Source organism: Rhipicephalus microplus, chromosome 1 (assembly GCF_043290135.1).
Source record: "Rhipicephalus microplus isolate Deutch F79 chromosome 1, USDA_Rmic, whole genome shotgun sequence".
Lineage (NCBI taxonomy): Eukaryota > Metazoa > Arthropoda > Arachnida > Ixodida > Ixodidae > Rhipicephalus > Rhipicephalus microplus.
In genome coordinates this window covers 47,197,239-47,218,082 of record NC_134700.1, presented here as the reverse complement: position 1 = coordinate 47,218,082, position 20,844 = coordinate 47,197,239, and the positions used below count along the sequence as shown (strand labels likewise).

General features: G+C 44.7%; 1 protein-coding gene across 7 annotated transcripts in view; it reads left to right on the top strand.

Moving 5' to 3' along the window:
• Positions 1 to 20,844, top strand: part of LOC119177756 (uncharacterized) — a 258,227-nt gene that overhangs the window by 178,056 nt on the left and 59,327 nt on the right. For 3 of the 7 annotated variants that reach the window (XM_075865203.1, XM_075865194.1, XM_075865212.1), the window contains exon 9: positions 18,024 to 18,117. The exons of the other annotated variants lie outside the window; for them this stretch is intronic. In XM_075865203.1, coding sequence (XP_075721318.1) covers positions 18,024 to 18,117 — 94 coding nt within the window. The remainder of the gene's footprint in view (positions 1 to 18,023; positions 18,118 to 20,844) is intronic. 7 annotated transcript variants of the gene reach the window in all.

The window sequence follows — 20,844 nt, the reverse complement described above, 5'->3', positions numbered from 1 at the left end:
ATAAACTGCCAACTTGTACATTTCCTTGAAAAAGACAATTTGCTCGACCCATTTCAGTGCGGGTTTCGAGAGAGTAGATCAACCAGAGACCACCTTGTTCGTATCGAGGCACAGATCAGAGACGCCTTCGTCCATAAACAATATTTTCTCTCTGTGTTTCTCGATACCGAAAAGGTTTATGACACAACATGGCGTTTTGGAATTCTAAGAGACCTGTCTCACCTTGGCGTGCGCGGAAGAATGTTTCACATAATCTAAAGTTACCTGTCAAATCGGACATTCCGTGTCCGAGTAGGCACGGTTCTTTCCCAAACATTTGTGCAGGAAACAGGCGTGCCACAACACAAGGTGGTGTACTTAGCTGCACACTTTTTCTCATCAAAATGAATTCCTTGCGCTTGTCCATCCCTCGCAACATATATTATTGTACATATGTCGATGACGTCCAGCTTGGCTTTAGATCTTGCAATCTGGCAATGTGTGAGCCGCAGGTTCAGTTAGGTTTAAACAAGGTCTCCAAATGGGCAGAGGAAAACAGATTCCGACTGAACCCACAAAAAAGTACGTGTGTCTTGTTCTCCCGAAAGAGAGGCATGCACTCAGAACCCGACATTGAACTGAACGATCAGCATCTGTCTGTTAATGCGGAGCATAAATTCTTAGGCTTAATCTCGGACAACAAGTTGACCTTCGTACCGCACATCAAGTATTTAAAAACAAAATGTTTAAAAGCCATGAATGTTTTAAAAGTGTTGTCACGTACTACGTGGGGTAGTGACAGGCAATTTCTCATGAATCTGTATAGAAGCCTCATTCGCACCCACTTAGATTATGGGGCCGTTGTTTATCAGTCTGCGAGTCAAAGTGCTTTGAAGATGCTGGACCCCGTGCACCATTTGGGCATCCGCCTTTCTACAGGTGCTCTTCGCACCAGCCCCGTAGAAAGCCTTTACGTTGAGCCAAATGAGTAATCGCTTCATCTGCAAATAACTTACATGTCCTTTGTATATTTCCTTAAGGTGAAAGCAGACAAGAGGCACCCCTCATACTCTACTATTAATGATTTGTCGAGCTCCATTATGTTTCAAAACAGGCCTTCATTGAGGCAGCCCTTCTCAGTTCGCCTGAAGGGTCTAGCTGAGGACACTGGAGTGTCACTCGAACACAGTTTAATGGCTGCTGTAGCATACCTTCCACCGTGGCAGTGGCAGACTATAGATTGCGATGTGTCTTTCCTAGAAATTACTAAACATGCGCCTATTGCCCATACTCGAACATACTTCCTGGAACTTCAACACAAATACACACGTCCTGAGTTCTTTACAGATGCCTCTAAGTCTAACTCCTCTGTGTCCTACGCTGCTGTTGGCCCTTTCTTTTCGGATGCTGGCCCTTTACATCCAGGCACAAGTATCTTCACAGTGGAAGCTTACGCGATACTTGTGGCAGATAAACACATCAAACAATTACAAATACAAAAAGCAGTAATTTATACAGACTCCCTCAGTGTGGTAACGGCTCTGCACAGTCTTAAAAAACAAAAAACCCTGTCCTCGTTTCGCTTTACTCCATTTTATGCACACTCCACACACTCAACCAACATGTTGTTGTGTGCTGGGTGCCAGGGCACCGTGAGATTCAAGGCAACGTGATGGCGGATCAGCTTGCTGCATCCGTCCATGAAAGCACCGCCATTACATCCATTTCAATCCCGGCCCTTGATCTTAAGCCGTCTCTCAAACGAAAGCTCAGGGACTACTGGCAGAGCAAGTGGGATACACACACACAAAACAAACTACACGTTATCAAGCCACAACTTGGCCATTGGCCGCTAGTATCAAAATCACGTCATACAGAGGTAACATTAACGAGGCTCAGGATAGGACACACATACACGATGCACACATATCTTTTGTCCGGTGGCGATCCACCATTGTGTGACAGATGTGGTGAAGCACTAACAGTACTTCACATGTTAATCCAGTGCAAACACTTAGAAACTCTAAGAAAACAACATTTTCCATTACCCTACCGACAACATATAGCTTTACACCCTGCAATGTTCGACGGTAGGGAACCGCTTTTTAGCCATAAATCATTGTTAGCGTTTTTAAAAGAAATTCATAGTTTTTGTATCATATACCCGGGCATTCCGTAGCACGACCTCTCCAGAGAGGTTTTTGCTGCGGTGGCTACACAAGAAAGCACTTGCCTCACGGCCCTTGGACGCAAGGGTGTGAACGAGTGAGGCACTTGTGCTAATGCCATACATGTCCACCATCGTTTTTTATTATCACCAACTTTTGTCACCCATTCACACCACACACACCTTTCATGGCATGGTCATGATTTTATTACTTGTATGTTTTTACCCGCCTTACCACGAGGAATTTTATGGCCCTGATACAGCCGCCTATCACAATCATTGTCCATATTTTTAGTAAGATGAACTGGCGCTCTTTGGCCGTGAAATGGCCCTTGCGCCACAAAACATCAAACATCATCATCATCATCATCAGCTAGCCTGAGGCACCTTTATGACATGATATATATGTCAGAAGACTTCGCGGGGTTAATCATAAGAAAGTTTGAGTGGGACAGCAAGTAATCTGTCATCCAATCAACCAGCTTGTTGTAGCCAAAAAATTTGTAAAAAAGCTAAAGCTTTAGCATGGCAGAATAATTTAAAGACCTATGAATAGTCAATAAATATGACACCAATGTGTTATCAGTTGTTAAGGTAAGAAGATATGCCGCGTGTAAATTTAAGCAACTGTGTCGCAACAGTGGAATAGCCAGCACGAAAGCCGTGCTGTGATGGTAAAAGTATATTGCGTGCATTTAGGTATTCTGTAATGTACTTCGTAATCATATACTCTAAATGTTTAGAGGTGGTAGTAGGCAAAAATATTGAGCTATATTTTGGTATTATTTGCTTGTTTTGGACAGAAATGTACGATGTTTGCTAATTTCCACAGCTGGGAACTGCTGCAGGGGATATACATTTTTGAAATATTATAGTAAAATAGCGCACTATTCTGAATACCACTTTAGAAACACATTTGGAATACCGTCTGGGTCAGACCATTTCAAAACCTCAAGATTTAATATAAGGTTATGTACTCCAGAGACATTTGGAATACCGTCTGGGTCAGACCATTTCAAAACCTCAAGATTTAATATAAGGTTATGTACTCCAGAGGAGCTTAATTGAAGGTTAGAAAGAGCAGGTAGTTATCGGTACATAAACAGATTTAAAGTAATTATTAACAGCATTTGCTGCAGCTTCAGGATTTCAGAATGATTTGACATAAAGAATAAACGTTGAGGCTATAGACAAATTCCACCGGAAACACATCACGAAAATGTGGTGGCGCTGTTGTCAGGCGTATGGTTTCGCTTGGTAGGCAAAAGCCGCGGCGCCTGCCGCAGTTGCTGCTGTGTTTTCGCTGCTGCGTGCCCTGTTTGTGGCTGTGCAAAGAAGAAAGTGTTATACCGACGAATTTTCACGGTGATTTGCATGGAAAGGCGCAATAAAGATAGACCAGGTCTTTTTTATCATTTTTTTTAGTTTTCGACTGGCGAAAACTGTCGCTGATCAGTCGCAGCTGTGAAATGCGAGAACTTGCCTTCAACCTTATACCCATAAAAAGCGATTAGCTCTCTGAAGCGCTGGAATAAGCCATGAAATCATGCTTTTTTAATAAGCCGTGGAGGCGTATCAAGCACGTTTACCTCAAAGCACGTTAACGTTCTGGATAGCATTGTCATATGCTAAGCATTTTTCACGGTTGCCATTGTTGATGTAACTGCAAAAGTCTTCGACACGTCAAAATGATGTCGCCATACTGACGTGAGCTTAAGGTGTCACTCGGTCATCAAGCCAACGATCGAGCATGTGTTTATTTCTGCGTGGGTACGGTTCATTAAAGTAGCAGCGAACGAAAGGATGACTTAGACTATGCTTTTTTGTGATTATATGTGGCTGCGATGATACACCTGACACAAGTGCCCTGTTCTGGCTCTGCTGCGCTTCACTAGATTTTCACGTATGTGTGAATTCACAGAAAAACATCATGCAAGAACATCATGCTGAGTCTTACGCATCTCGCAGTGCCGGCTTGAGCGTACGAATTGAGCCGCGGAGCTTACAAGTGCGTAACCGCATTGTGTGCAGCATGTTGTCGAAGCATTATCGCAAGCGTGTTGCGGATGAAAGTGTCGCCGAGGTCGTTCTGGTCATATGCATGAATAACTTCTCCGGCACATTTATCGTATGCGAGGATTTACTGTAATGATTCATGGTCATGTATTTTTATATCATGTATTTGCATATTGTACTCTAGAGCCTCTTGCTGAACTGGGTCTGTCCTTGCATTAGTAGAAATTAAAGCGTGCACATGTGATGTAGGCTGCAGCAATGACATTAATATTTTGCAAATGAGCTACATTTCCGCAGTTAAGGCACCTCATATGTTTGATGGAACCTCATATGTTTGATGGAACCTCATATGGAAGCAGCGATGGCGTAGTGGTTAGAGCATCCGCCTCGCATGCAAAAGGTCCGTGGTTCAAATCCCGGTGCCGCGCAGTTCCCAACCGGATAAAAAAAAAAATCAGCGTGGTGATGGAACTGCATTACGAGGCCTGGGGTGCGGCCTCACCGGTAACCACCGCCGGGAACGCACTCCCTCACCAGAGAAGGATTGGCCACCCTGGTGCAGTATCTGGCCACTACCTCCCACATGCATACGTCAAATAACTCACGGCCCTCAGTCCCCAGCAGCTGCGAAGCAACTGACCACGGCGGCGGTCAGATCTGCAACGCAGCAGAGGGTGCTAAGAATCTCTGGATCCGGACAGGCTGCCATTGGAACCTGAACTTGGCAACGTTTAACGCTAGAACCTTATCTAGTGAGGGAAGTCTAGCTGTACTATTCGAGGAGCTGGAGGGTGTTAAATGGGATATAATAGGGCTCAGTGAGGTTAGAAGGACAGATGAGGCCTATACGGTGCTACAGAATGGGCATGTCCTTTGCTATCAGGGCTTGGCTGACAGAAGAGAACTGGGAGTGGGGTTCTTAATTCACAGAAACATAGCTGACAACATAGAGGAATACTATAGCATTAATGAAAGGGTGGTAGGTATTGTAATAAACTGAATAAGCGATACAAGATGAAGGTGGTACAGGCGTACGCGCCTACATCCAGCCATGATGACGCTTCAGTTGAAAGCTTCTATGAAGACGTGGAATCGGCAATGAGTAAGGTAAAAACACAGTATACAATACTGATGGGAGACTTTAATGCAAAGGTAGGGAAGAAGCAGGCTGGAGACCAGGCAGTAGGAGATTATGGCATCGGTACTAGAAATGCCAGCGGAGAGCTACTAGTAGAGTTCGCAGAATGCAATAATTTACGGATTTTGAATACCTTCTACCGAAAACGAGGAAACCACAAGTGGACATGGAGGAGCCCTAATGGCGAAAATAAGAATGAAATAGACTATAATGAGTGCACACCCAGGCATCGTGCAGGATGTGGAAGTGGTTGGCAAGGTACGATGCAGTGACCATAGAATGGTACGATCTCGAATTCGCCTAGACTTGAGAAAGGAACGACAGAAACTGATACGCAAGAAGCCAATCAATGAGCTAGCACTGAGAGGGAAAGTACAGGAATGCAGAGTCTCGCTTCAGAACAGGTACTCGGCTCTTAGTGAGGAAACCAACCTTAGCATAGATACAATGAATGATAATCTGACGAGTATCATTACGGAGTGTGCAGTGGAAGTTGGAGGCAGGGTAGTTAGACAGGACACTGGCAAGCTTTCCGAGGAAACGAAGAACCTAATTAAGAAGCGTCAGCGCATGAAAGTCTCAAGTACAACAGACAAAATAGAACTGGCAGAGCTTTCGAAGTTGATTACTAGGCGTAAGGTATGCGATGTAAGAAGGTATAACATGGAGAGAATTGAACACGCTCTGAAAAACGGAGGAAGCGTCAAAGCAGTGAAGAGGAAACTTGGGATAGGCAAAAGTCGGATGTATGCACTAAGGGACAAAGAAGGCAAAATAACTACCAATATGGATAGGATAGTTAAAATAGCGGAGGAGTTTTACAGAGATCTGTACAGTAGCCGAGACAACCACGACCTTAATACTATAAGAACTAGCAGTAACCCAGATGACACCCCACCAGTAATGATAGAAGAAGTCAGAAAAGCTTTGGAGAGCATGCAAGGAGGCAAAGCTGCTGGTGAGGATCAGGTAACATCAGACCTGCTGAAAGATGGAGGACAGATTGTCTTAGAAAAACTAGCCACCCTGTTTACGAGGTGTCTCCTGACGGGAAGGGTACCAGAGTCTTGGAAGAACGCTAACATCATCTTAATACATAAGAAAGGAGATGACAAGGACTTGAAGAATTACAGGCCGATCAGCTTGCTCTCTGTAGTATACAAGCTATTTACAAAAGTAATTGCTAACAGAGTAAAGAAAACATTAGAATTCAATCAACCAAAAGAACAAGCAGGATTTCGAACAGGCTACTCAACAATTGACCACATTCATACTATCAATCAGGTAATAGAGAAATGCTCAGAGTATAACCAACCACTATACATAGCCTTCATAGATTACGAGAAGGCGTTTGATTCAGTAGAAATATCAGCCGTCAAGCAGACACTGCAGAATCAGGGCGTAGATGAAGTATATATAAACATTCTTGAAGAAATATACAGGGGATCAACTGCTACCATATTGCTTTATAAAGAAAGCAACAGAATACCAATCAAGAAGGGTGTAAGGCAGGGGGACACAATCTCCCCAATGCTATTTACCGCGTGCTTACAGGAGGTTTTCAGAAGCCTAGAATGGGAACAGTTAGGGATAAGAGTTAATGGAGAATACCTTAGTAACCTGCGCTTCGCCGATGACATTGCATTGCTGAGTAACTCAGGGGACGAATTGCAACTCATGATTACGGAGTTACACAGGGAGAGCAGAAAGGTGGGTCTTAAAATTAATCTGCAGAAAACGAAAGTAATGTACAACAACCTCGGAAAGGAACAGCGCTTCGAGATAGGTAATAGTGCACTTGAAGTTGTAAAAGACTATGTCTACTTAGGGCAGGTAATAACCGCAGAGCCTAACCACGAGATTGAAGTAACTAGAAGAATAAGAATGGGCTGGAGCACATTTGGCAAGCACTCTCAAATTATGACAGGTAGATTGCCACTATCCCTCAAGAGAAAGGTATATAACAGCTGTATCTTGCCGGTACTTAGCTACGGAGCAGAAACCTGGAGACTTACAAAGAGGGTTCAGCTTAAATTGAGGACGACGCAGCGAGCAATGGAAAGAAAAATGGTAGGTGTAATCTTAAGAGACAAGAAGAGAGCAGAGTGGATTAGGGAACAAACGGGGGTTAAGGATATCATAGCTGAAATCAAGAAGAAGAAATGGACATGGGCCGGGCATGTAGCGCGTAGACAGGATAACCGCTGGTCGTTAAGGGTAACTAACTAGATTCCCAGGGAAGGAAAGCGGGTTAGGGGGAGACAGAAGGTTAGGTGGGCAGATGAGATTAAGAAGTTTGCGGGTATAAATTGGCAGCAGCAAGCACAGGACCGGGTTAACTGGCAGAACATGGGAGAGGCCTTTGTCCTGCAGTGGACGTAGTCAGGCTGATGATGATGATGATATGTTTGATGAGGTTCTCAAAGCTAGAGCTACACGTCAACATAGCTCAAATGTTCATTTCAGAACCCCTCTACAGCAGTGACTGCAATTTCCTCTGTTGCGGCCGCCGCTTGTCAACATGCACGCGCTGTTCTCGAAGGCAGCTTGCGCACCTGCTTCGCTCGTCGTCACATGTTCATAGTGGCTGGTGGCGCGCTTTCAGCTCGGACGCCTGGGCGGAGCCAACGCACTGTGACGTCATTCGGCGCCTACCGTGTTTACAAACATGGAATAGGTCTATAGAAGATGCAAGACTAACCCCCGTATTCTAGAACGTTCCTTCACTCAACGCTTCACCTTCACGTGAGAAAGCCAATGGGAGCGCCGTCTCTAGGCACAGCAAGTCACTGCATATCAGCAGTAATCTGCTGCGATTCATGAGTAGCGCAGCGTCATCTTCAGCTGAGCGGTGGCGCAGTGCTCAACTCCGTCAAGTGAAGGCTGAAAGTCGAGTCTAGGAGCGTTTGTTAATACAGGGGTAATCGTCTTCAAGAACCCGGATACATTTTTTTTAGTGAATGTAGCGATGGCGTTTATGAAGTAGTAGTTCCTAGCTTCTTTCATTGTAGCTTCTCATTCATTTTTCAATGCATTATCCATGACGATTGAAGCACTTTGTGTGACGAGTGAGATCAATTATATCTTTATAATACATGGGTGTCTTGGCTTCTATCTAATACATTTTTGGGGTGCATACTTTGGTAGGCATTCATGCACAATGTCAGAAAAATCAAGAAGGAGTGTATCTACATGAAAAAAGTTCATTACAACCTTCCAATTTCTCAAAAGGCGAGGCTAAAGTGCCCAGTAGGGAAGTGTCATCAACTTTCAGAAAGTTCAAAACAATTTTATCTGATGTCTTTGAGGAGAAAACACGCTGGGTTTGAGGAAATTTCAACAGTTTTATGGTCGACGATTTCACATTTTACACCGTGCGATAGAAACACACAGCCCCATAATGAGCTTAGGCTGCAGCTGACTTATTTTCATCTGATCTCTCGAAAGTGCCAACCACTGGTATATAAGAATATGGCGGCTCCCGGAAAAACAGCAGTGTTTGTGCAATAATATCATAGTGCGTCGAGGAGTACACGAGCCGTTCGCTGATACCTCCTGCAATAGCACACGTGCCAGCACACACTGGCCCTCGTGTCCACGCCCTTACAATGAAAGTTCACAGTTGCGGATCGTGCCACACAGGCGTTTGCCTGAGTATCTCGTCATACTCCTTTGAGAGACAGGGCTTTCTCTGCAGTCAGCGCTTTCTCTGCAGTCGAGGAGCGATTCATGGTAGGCATCGCGCGAGGAATGGTGCTATCACATGCGCCCGCCATGCGATGAAGATGACCAGCTTGTTTCATCTATGCTTCAGCAGCGTTTCTCGCTAGCACTCACACGATTTCAGCCGCGAAAGCAGCATTGTGGTTGAATACGAAAGTTATTGATTTGAACTTTATATGGAATTCGACCCGGACCATGAAATCCTCTAGAGAGTGTCCATATAAATACTCTCGTAATAAAAAAAATGTACAAAAAAGCGTCAAAGCGGCTTGGCCTTTTTTATGAAGAGCGGCGTCATTTTCGCTGTAAAAAACTCATCGCTTGGTTGGATGAAATAGTCCGGAGCCTCTTCCTTTAGTTTTGATTTTTAATACACTCCACTACATATATATACACTCCACTACATATATTCTTACAGGCCTCTTCAGCGTGTCTTCATGAAGCACGCGAGCAATGTGAGTGCTAAGCATTGGGCTTATCAAAATTTCGAGCTTAAGGGCTACACTTTGTTATTTCCATTGGCGCAATCGCAAACTCACAAAATGAAGCAAAAATGAAATGTTTATTGTGCGTGATAATCATGCAAGACGCGAGAGAGAACAGGACGAGTGGGTTGAATTGATGGCAAAGCAGCGAAGAAGACAATTTACAAGTCATATTTCTCCTATATGGATTATTCGAGAGCATGCACCCTCGTTATGTCACGTCAATCACCGTCCTGGCGTAACGAAGTGCCAAAAGAACAAGAAAAACTGAGAGAGAATGACACGCTCGATTGTTTATCTTCAGAAGCTGTTTTAGGACCCTTATATACCGTATTTACTGGCATAATACTCGCACTTTTTTTAGCCGAAAACCGGTGCAAAGTTGGGGGGTGCGAGAATTACGCGGGGAAAACTTTCCACGAAAACGTACAGAGCGAAAAAAAAAAAAATGAAGTGGCCGCAAACCAGCAAAACACCAGCAACTGACAGCAAGCTTTGAGACGTACTAATTAAAATTTACCTCAACAATAAAAGCACACGTTCAACACAAGGCAAGATTTATTTGAGTCACAAAAAGTGCAAGCAAATAGTCGAGAATTAGAATACCACACGCAAAGCTTGTAGGCGTTGCGGGCGTGGCAGTAGCGTTCGTTTCTCAACATGAGCCCTCAAAAGGTTTGTCCGTAGTTTCCTTCTGAAATAATAAAGTTTATTATCAATGCCAGTTTTAGGCACATGGCAGGCCCAACGTGTCTTGGTGGCTTTCAGCTGCCGTCACCAGTAGCGAACACAAAACTCATATGCTCCGAAAGGCCTACCGGCGGCGGCCCTGTTGCCGTTGCTTAAACATGATCTATCACTTTCAACTTGAAAGCAGCCTAGTAGCTTCAGTATCGCCCCATAATGTGACAAGATTATCGACACAAGATTATCGACACAACATACAAAACACGGCGCAACGCACACAAGCCACTTTGGCTTGGCTTGGATTGGATTGAATATCCGTGCAATAATAGTACGCTTGATGCTTAAGAGATGGCGCCACATGGCGCGTGCTATCATCATTAGTGGTTGGAACGAGCAGAGGACATTATTGTGGCAGTTTTTGGGGGTGCGATAATTACTCGAGGAAAAAAGAAATCGTATTTTTGTTGGGCGATGTGGGAGGTGCGAGAATTATGCGAGTGCGAGGATTACGCGAGTAAATACGGTAGACAGGCAGTGCAAACACGGACAAAAGATAGCAATCAAGACACTGCAAACGCCGCTATGAAAAATATCAAAGCTGCAAAAAAGAAGGTCAAGTGGGGTATTTTATGCCTAGATTCATCGCTTGATTTGACTCGTTGAAATATGGGATTTAACGTCCCAAAACTATCATGTGACTATGAGAGATGCCGTAAGGGAGGGCTCCGGAAATTTTGACCACCTGGTGTTTTTTAACATGCTCCCAAATCTGAGCACACGGGCCTACATTTCCGCCTCCATCGAAAATGCAGCCGCCGCAGCTGGGATTCGATCCTGCAACCTGCGGGTCAGCAGCTGAGTACCTTAGCCACTAGACCACCATGGCGCGGGGATTCTTCACTTGGAATAAATAGCAAAAAAACGGCGGGGCGCCGCAATTATTGGTCGGCGACGGTGTGGTCTTTCACGAAAATTCGGTGGTGGCGTGAACGGCGTGAGCAAAAATGGGTGGTGGCGCGGTGCGGTGGCGCACAGTTCTAACCAGCGGTACAGTAATCCTTCATTATAACAAAGTTAGTCAGAGGGACGGTGAATACATTCATTATAGACAGTATTTTCTTATAAACGACTACTGCTGAAGTAGTTGATCTACGAGGAATTATCCCTAGCAAAAATCGCCCATAGAAAAACCAATAGTTTATCGGATTATAGGAAATATTGGTCTATTGGTATTCTCTAGGTCTATAGGTGGCCTTGAGGTCTGTTGGACCTCTATTGGTCTATTAGTGTATTGGTCGCTCTATAAGCCTGTTGCGTATTGGTCTATTGGAGTATTTATAAGTCTTGTATGTGCCTATTGGCATTCTATTTGTCTCTTAGTACTGTACTTGTGAATCGGAACTCTATTGGCCCATTTCTCAGTTGAAAAACTGAGGTTTCGGAAAAAAAAATATTGGGCATTTGAGGACTGCAACATAGCAGCGCCTCTATAAAACGAAAAAATTCCATTTGAAGTGAGGCATGTGTTATATTTATAAATACTACAAGATCATTTAATCAAATCATCAATCTTCTCCACAACAAACTTTCCAAGCGTGCTAATCTTCCTTGTCGAATGTATGCACCTGCACTACTTCTCCAGGTAGTGCCTGAAAAGAAAAGCAAATATGAAATACCAGGAAGCAGGAGGGAAATTTTTCAGAAGTGCTACTGAAAAAAATGGAGCATTAAATTAAAAAAATGTGCAGATACATCATACTGTAGAATCAGCATAAGAGAAATTTCGGTGGGCTGGCAGTAGGTAACAGCTTTCACACGGTAAGAACTGATATTTTATCACATCTGTACAGCGAACTCAATTGTGCTTGTGACCCAGAAACAAAACCTCGGCCACTTGTGTGGCCACCTGTGGGAAAGGCAAAATGGCACTAGACGAAACTGATCCCAAGGTGTCAGCTTCGGGAGCTGTACAAGAAACTTTACTAAATTAGAGCCTTTCTGCTACAACCATGTATGCTACCGAACGGTGTTTAGTATTATTGGTTGGACAGCAGCACAGAATTTTTTGTTCGCAGTAAAGTCATTGCCTCTCCACGAAGTGTATTATTATGATTGGACGAAAACGATTACGTATTTTAGTCTTTCAATGCGCAAGTCGATAACGTGCAGCATCTGTACATGCGAACGGCCCACACACTGTTCAAAAGTGTTGTACTGTAGAGGGAAAAAATACTGAAAAAAAAAGAGGCTGCCAAACATTTTCATCAGAGCGCATTAAAGAACACCGGGCCCTCCACTACGGCGTTTCTCATAATCATATCGTGGTTCTGGCACGTAAAACCCCAAGTAGTAGTAGTAACTTTTACTGGCTAGCAAAAACAGTTCACTTACCTAACAGCGGCAGGGTACAGTAAAAGCTCGTTCATTCGAACCGCAAGGGGAACCACCTCAGTTCGAATTAATGAAAGTTCGAACTAATGAAAGGGAGGAACAACAACAGTACACCACAAGTAGAGCATAACAATTTATTTTTTGAAAAAATCTGTGATCGCGGTCTGCCTTCTTTCTTTGAAGGCGACAGCCAGCACTTTTTGCTCTAACAAGCGAATTTGACGGAAGACTTCTTCTCCGCCTCCTTCAAAACTTAAGAAAAGCTGGCGGCATTCAATCCGGCCATGACTTCGGCAGCAGAGGGCCGCACTGGTGCTTTGTCCTCCTCCTCATCATCGTCACTGGCAGCGACAGGTTTCGCACTTCTCACCTGACATATTATGTTGCCATTCGTGAGTGCACCACACACCACTGCTCTTGAGTCCACATCGACGTAGTCCGCAAAGCAGATGTCTTCCAAAACGTCCACCATGGGGGCGGTGATGCCCTGTTCGAGCACTGGTGGCTCGTCAGCTTGCAAAGCTTTGGTGCTGAAGCCACAGTGGCGAAAGCAATGTGCTATCGTAAGTGCTGTCACTTGCTCCTAAGCACGCACAAGCATGTGTAATGCATTTAGGAGTGTCACTTGGTAGTTATTGCACAAAATAATTCGTTCCAACATCGCCGATAAAATGATTTTTAATTTCTAATTATACCCTGGTCCATGCGCTGCAGTACCGCTGTCGTGTTTGCTGGAAGGAAGGCCAGCTCAATGGCCTTCGTCTCAACGTTGGCTTTATGAGCCGAACAGTTGTCTTCAAAAAGCAGGACTTTGCGGCCACAGCGTTCGAAGTACTTGTCAGGCTTCCCCAGCCACTGCGTGAGCGATTTTCCCATCATCCAAGCCTTTTTGTTTGCCGGCCGTGTAGTCTGATGGGAGGGACCGGATGTTCTTGAAGCAACAAGGACTTCTTGTTTTGCCTATCACGAACAGAGGCAACTTCTCGGTCCCGGTCTTGTTCGCAGCAACCATCACAGTTATTCGTTCTTTACTTTTCTTGCCTCCCGTGCACTTGTCGCCTTTATACGTGATAGTTTTGGCGGGCAGCAATTTGAAAATTAAGGCAGTTTCATCTGCATTAAATATGTCCTGCAGAGAATACTTCTCCATGTAGCCTTAACGCATTCGGAGCGCCAGCTTTCACACGTTTCCATGTTGACGGTGTTTATTTTATCCGACAAAGCACGGAAAACGAGGTCGTAATGCTCTCGAAAGCGGTGCAACCACCCATCTGAAGCAGCGAAGGCGTCGTAGTCTAGCTGCAGGGCGAAGTCCGCTGCCTTTGCCAGTATGACTGGGCCACTCAGTGGTATGTCCTGCGAACGCATTTTTTTTTTTGCGAATGCATACTCTGCGAACGCATACTTTGCGGGCCGCAACCTCCTCCTTTTGCTCACAACTTCTGCCTGGAAGGCATCTTCTATAGTCCTCTTATTTTTTATATAAGTAGATAGCGTCGATTTCGGTATACCATGCTTTTTCGCGATATTTTGCTTAGGCAATAGTCGGGCGTCCACTTTCCGCAGGATATCAGCTTTCTCGTCAAGTGCTTTGGCACGGTATTTGGCGTGGGCACACGTCAAGTCGCAGCAGCAGAATGGTGACGGACGGGAAGCTACTACAGGCTTTACTGCAGCAAACGTTAGCCGAGGCCTAACACCAGCACAAAGAATCGCGACAGTCGGAAGCTACTCCCGGCACCAACAAACGAGGTGTATGACGCACCCCCGAGCCAGAGACTCCAGAGAAGGCTGGGCAAAGCTATGACGCACCCGATTTGCTGTGTGCTGGTTATGCCATCTGTCATCTAACAGTGACAGCTACGCAGAATTTGCAAAGGCTCCAAGATTGGTGCTTAAAAAAAATAAATAAATCTTGGAGGTTACATACGACGGAGAGCAGGCAGCCGCCTAGAGAGAGATTGTGGGGGGGAAGAGTAAAAGGCGCCATTTTCTGCACTCTGGCCTCCGTGCCAGTTTCTTTCTTCGCTTCTCTCTCCGCTCCCTGTCAACGTTGCCTCGTAACTCGGCAGCCGCCCTATCAAGTGAACAGCCAAACCGCTGGCGCGGTGGCGCATAGTTCGAATTATCTGGGGCGAAACCTACTTGCGTTCGAATTCACCGGCTTTCTTATTCATAGGCTTGTATGGGGCTTGGCCGGACCATAACTTACAGATCGAATTATCCATAAATTCAGATTATTGAAGTTCGAATGAACGAGCTTTCACTGTATTCGCTCGGAAGAAACCACCTTGGTGGGCATCCTGTCGGCACACACGGTACCAGTTGCTTTTGAAGACCGAGACGCTTTTAGCACTCTCATCCATAACTCCTTTGACACTCATGACTAATCTAGCATCGTTGTCGCGATTCCCACATTCGTTTTTGTGCAAATTAAACTCCTAAACACTCGAACATGACTACGCTAAACCTACGACCTCATGGCCGCACTGCCGCACCACACACTAGACTAACACCAGCTGCGGCTGCGGCTGGCTGTAGTCGGCCCGCATGCGCACTCATTGGCTTGAGCACTCGCGCCAAGGCCTGCCGTGGCCATACCAAGATTTAGTGTTTTGCTATTTTACTGCATTATTTTTGCTCTTCTCTAATATACTCAGCTGCAGACACATGAGAAGACTAAAAAAAAAAGCGTAGAAAACCAAAATGTCAACAACAAAACTAAAAATAAAATGTAAGGCCACGCGACATCATAGCCTTTTGTTTAGCCTTTTTTAATAATTAGCTTTTCAAGTCTGCACCCTATCTGTATCGTACTGCTGGTTATTTTAAATGTTAAAGCTTTCCTCGTTTTAATTTGTGCTAGTGGTGCGCAATAAGGCACTTCTGCGGTACATGAACCTGCGGCAGCAAACGCGAACGTCTATGTTCACCTTGGAAACGCTCCAGCGAGCTCGCCTACGTTACTACGTACGAGGGCGATGGAAAGAAACACGAACTGCGCTGTTCGCATTTGTCTCAGCGCACTCTTAGCATGGTCACGCAAGTCTGGTCATTATGCATCATGAATGGCTTGTCTTTTTATTACCACCAAGGCTACAAGGGCTTGAGAAGTAATGCGACCAGCAGAGCGGGGAGATGTACTGGTCGTGTTTTTTATTATTGGGAGAACCGTATTTGCCCACCGGCTGAAAAGGGTGATAGTACATTCAAGCAGGCTGTGACAATTAAATTTATACCATACTCTTCGGCTTCGCTTATTTTGTTATTAGCCTATTCCCTCCCCTCCCCCCATTTGCATGCTCTTCGAAAATAAGCAGTACGCTGCTGCCTTTACACAAACATTGAGTTCCCTTGCTGAAGTATATTAGCTGCAGTGACGCTCTTTTTTCATTTTTATGATAAGTTGAACCTTAATTTTTGCGGTTTTATCCCGCAAGTGTAATAATCATAATGTTGAGTACATAGTGAGATTAGTCAAATTCACAGGTGCGAAATTATATTGGGGACACTTATGGAAAAAGTGTGGCTGCAATATTTTTGAACACCCTCGTATGAAAATAACAGCTAGCTGTCACTTTGCTCACATATTGAGCAAATCAAAAACTCCCTTTACATTGGATTCAATACTAAGTGATATACATATGGATGGCCATTTAATATGTGTGCATGTAACCCCACAATTATTTGATTTTGGTGGCAATTCACAACTGCTCGTCTTATAAATGACAAATAGCTGCTATTTATTGGTTCTATAGGCGACAATTACGTCCCACCTATTAGAGGCTATTTGTACCAATACGCACAAATAACTGTCGCCTATAGGTACTTATACATATCTCTTGGTCCTATAAGAAACAAATAGGTGTCTCCTATTGAACCCTAATAGTGCCAAACATGTCTATTGATTCTATAGGGGACAAATAGGTACAACCAATAGGTCTTATTGGTGAAAAATAGATAGGGTCAATTGCTTTTTATTGGTGCCAATAGAATCCAAACAAGACCTATAAAGTCACAACACAGCTCTTATAGACCCAATAAGATTTTTCTGTAGGACCAATAGATTTCTCCATTGGCATTTTTGCTAGAGATATTCAGGTGAAAAAAAAGCAGTGAGCTTTGGCTATTTCAAGTTCTCGCGCAACCCCAATAGACGAATTAGTTGACACAAGAAGGAAGACAACACATGTGTCAAGTTCGCTCATGAGTGACCTCAATGACACGCGGAGGCACCTGCTCGGTTTGCACGACGTTTACAACGACGAAAATTGGGAAACGAGGATACACGCATAGTAAATTTCACTGATCAAACTTTCTTTATAGCTTCCGCACCATTGCACCTGATGTGTGAAACTGAGTATAGCGGTCATGAAAACAAGAGATAAGCATCGCTTACCCCTTGTTTTCCGAGTTACTTTTGCGTCAGCTGTGGTGCCTAATGACGGGAACACACACACTTGTGGGTGGTAAATGTTGTAAGCTGATTAGTACTCAATGTTTAGTGAAAACTGCTGGAATTCTTTTTACCAGAAATAATTTTGATTTAGATGATGTTTGACCCTAGAAAGATGCTCCAAAACTAATTTGCGTTTCTTCAAGACACACCTTTTGGTCTTCAAACCTGTTCCTAGACTCCCCTTTTACTTCGCCATGGCTGCTCCAAAACAGCATTATTCTTTGCTCTCTGAGCTGCTCCAAAACACTAGTTCACTTTGACCTGTCACCCCAACATGCTTTTGGGTCTCATGTGAGATGGCATCATTTAGGTCTCATGTCGGATATCATATTTCAGTGCCAAAAATGCATTTTAGAGTACGAACTTTGCTCGAGTGTGCCTCATGGAATGCTGCATTGCATGTAAACCTGCAGTATTTTGGCCACTTTTCAGCATCCAAGACAATGGGGTTGTCTGGCATTGCAGAGTGCCAGGAAAACTTCATTTTCGTGTAGTCTATATTGCGGTGGACACTGGTGATGTGATTGTGACTAACGGTTGAAGCACTAATGAATTTGGCAGCTTCCGTTCGCTCTGCAGGAAAGTGCTGGGAGCACTCAGCCGTGCTTGGTATCTACTACTTGATGGCCAGCAGTTGTGAGCTTGGTACTTTCGTGGTCTCATCTGTGTCTGCATGAGACTACTGCTTCAGTGCACTACAGGTGCAAAAAGGTTTGCCGCAGCGCGGCGGCACTTCTGCTGGTCACTTCCTTTTCTTGCGGCTTGAGCTGATCGCAAGCTTTTAGCAATGTGGCTTAAGCATGTGTTTGGCTTGGAATCATAAGGAATTTTGAATAAAGTAATATTTTGGATAAAGGGGAGTGATTTCGTTATAATGAGGTACTGCTGTACTTGTATGTGTTGTGAAAACTTCACATGCACCAAACTCTGGCGTCATATGCAACTTCCAAGCCTTCCGTGCCTTCTGACTGGTTGCAGGCTTGTTCTTCCGCCGTACCTGTCCCAAGGGTCGTAGCTGCAATTTCTTGCATGTTTTCCGCAACCCAACTGATGAATGCTGGCATGAGAGCAGGTGAGTTGTGTACCCAGTTTCATTAGAAATGTACAATTAGTTAGTTGGTGCTCATAGGTGAACTACCTGTGTGTCCTTTTTCTTTTTTTCAATGATTTTGCAGCAGACCAAGAAAAATGCTAGACATAGTTTTTAAACGCTTGTCCACTGTGCAATGTAATGGTGGTGAAGAGAAACCATTAGAAGCTGTGAGAGTGGATTCGAACTTTACAATTCTAAATGAAGGTCCTGGTCGGCGTGCACTTAAATGGCTAGTGTGTTAATTGACGTTCGAAGTTTATGGACAAGAAGTAAATACAAATCAATTGCAAACACTGTGTGGCCTTTTAGCCGAAGGTTAATATTGGGACCATTTACAATTGTGTAATCGACAGTTGCGATCGCCAACTTAAGTACTAATATAGAGCAATGTCTGAAGAAAACAAACAAAATAGGCAGAATATTACAGACATACAATATATCAGAGAGAAAATGAGGCATGTAGTTTTAACCTAAATATGGAATGGAAAACCACATAACAGAGAAAGAAAACACGCATGTAAGTATATTCTACAGGTTGTGCATGTGACCTGTGTGTCTATACATGCCTAAATGATATTTGTCATGGATAGTTTTTTTTTAACCAGTCAAAACGCTTTTGCTTTGTTTTCCCTCAAGTGGTATGTCGTTTCATATCTTTATGCCAATAAATTTCACTTGTCTCTGGCATACACATAGTTGACTCCTCTAAAGAGACTAAAGGCAACTATTAAGTTGATGTTGATTGTTGAAATAGTGTGCCAGAAACATCTTAGTGCTACTTCTGTGCCAAGGTAGTGCTTATTTTTAAGTAAAATCATGTTTTATAGTTCTGCATTGCGCTAACACTTGTGGAGATAGGTTTGGACTAGGCTTACCTACTAAGCGCAACCGTTTGGGGATGCGACGTCCTCCACTGCCGCTGCGTGCGACGACGCTGCGGCCGGGTTCGTCGATTTCTCCGGCACGGCACAGAAACCACGCACGAGGCAGGATAACAACAACAACGGGTTTATTAACCCAAGATTCAGCACAGTGCGACACTCACGGGTTTGCAGGCCGTATAGGGTGCTCCTATACGGCCTGCAAGTACGCTTGCCTAGGGCGCGACGACTCCCGCACAGGGGCCGAAGTCGAGCGCACGAACGAGAAGCCGCCTGCTAAGCAGCGCGTCAACCTCTCGTGGAGGCCTGAGAGCATCTGCTGCGACGAGTGAATCGTCGGGCGCAACAAAGCTCGTAGGAGAGGAGGATGTCACGCGCGCTCAATGGGAAACGGCGCTGCATTGTAACGTAGGCCCGCGTAGCGCACCAGCGTAGCGTGCCCGGACATGCCAGCGCGGGAAGAAGCCGATGGTTGACTGGCCCAGACCAAGAGGCGCCCTGGCAGCCATCTTGGCGGATGCCGGCGCTTATGCGCGCCCGAGCTAGGTCGTCGGCGCGCGCGCGGCAGCTGGGAACGAGGCGTCAGGTAGGAGGGCGCTCTCGATTCCCACACACTTTAAATCACCCTCCTGAAAATTGTCTTTCTGATGTTACTGTTGCCGAGCCCAACACTACCCGCTTTTACTGCGTGGCCCCCGACACAGGAGCGGGAGCCACTGTAGCAGAAACGGCCATTGAACAATTTTCTGTATTCTTGGCAGTCATGGTTCGGCTTGCTTGGTTCGACTGAGCCTCGCCAGATGGCCCCACCTATTCAGCCTATCCAGCCGATAACGAAACCTTTGAACCACACGCGCCATTCCCCATGGTAATGCCAGGTGCTTCTTTTTTTCTATAAATTTACCAGAAGTGGACAAGTGACATTTTATTAGGTTTCTTGATGCATGAAAAGGCTCCATTTTTCTTCTAGCTGGCTTAATTACTAGCAAATAAGTGTTGTCGGACGCTCTCACATCATCGGGATCATTTCACAAATGTCCCACTCATGGCACTCTGTGATGTGAATCATTTAGCTTAAGCACTGACATAAAATTTCAGAATCGTGATATGCACTTCATTCGATTGTTTTGTATGCGTAGGTCCTCTTGGCCAAAATTGAATCGTGTTTGTGACGTGAAAATTGTTTTATTTCGACAGCAAACAGCATATGAGAGCTTAACGAAAAATGGTGTGCCCTGCGAGGCTGACACTAGTGCTAAGTGTTCGGTGTAATACCTTTCACACATATCATGCTGAGGGCCGATGCGCTAGTAGCGACGACGTCTATGATTTGAGTGTAGCGCTAGTAGTGATATGTTTATGAAAGTCATACATGAAGAGTGAAAGCGTGCACCAATAATGCACTAGTAGCAATGGCATCTACGATATGAGTGTACGCTAGTAGGGATTCTATGAGTGTACGCTAGTAGGGATTCTAGGAGTGTACGCTAGTAGGGATTCATCTACGAAGGTCAGACATGAAGAGTGAAAGCATGGCACCAACCATGCAGTAGTATCAATACATCTACGAAAGTCAGACATGAAGAGTGAAAGCGTGGCGCCAACAATGCGCTAGTAGAGATGACGTCTATGATCAGTGTGTAGTGCTTGTAGCGATACGGCCTACGAATGTTAGGCATGAAGAGTGAAAACGTGGCGGCAACGATGCGCTAGCAGCGATGACGTCTACGATTCCAGGGTAGTGCCAGTAGCGATAGTCTACGAATGTCAGACATGAATATTGAAAGCGTGGCGTCAACAATGCGCTTGTAGTGAAGATGTTTAC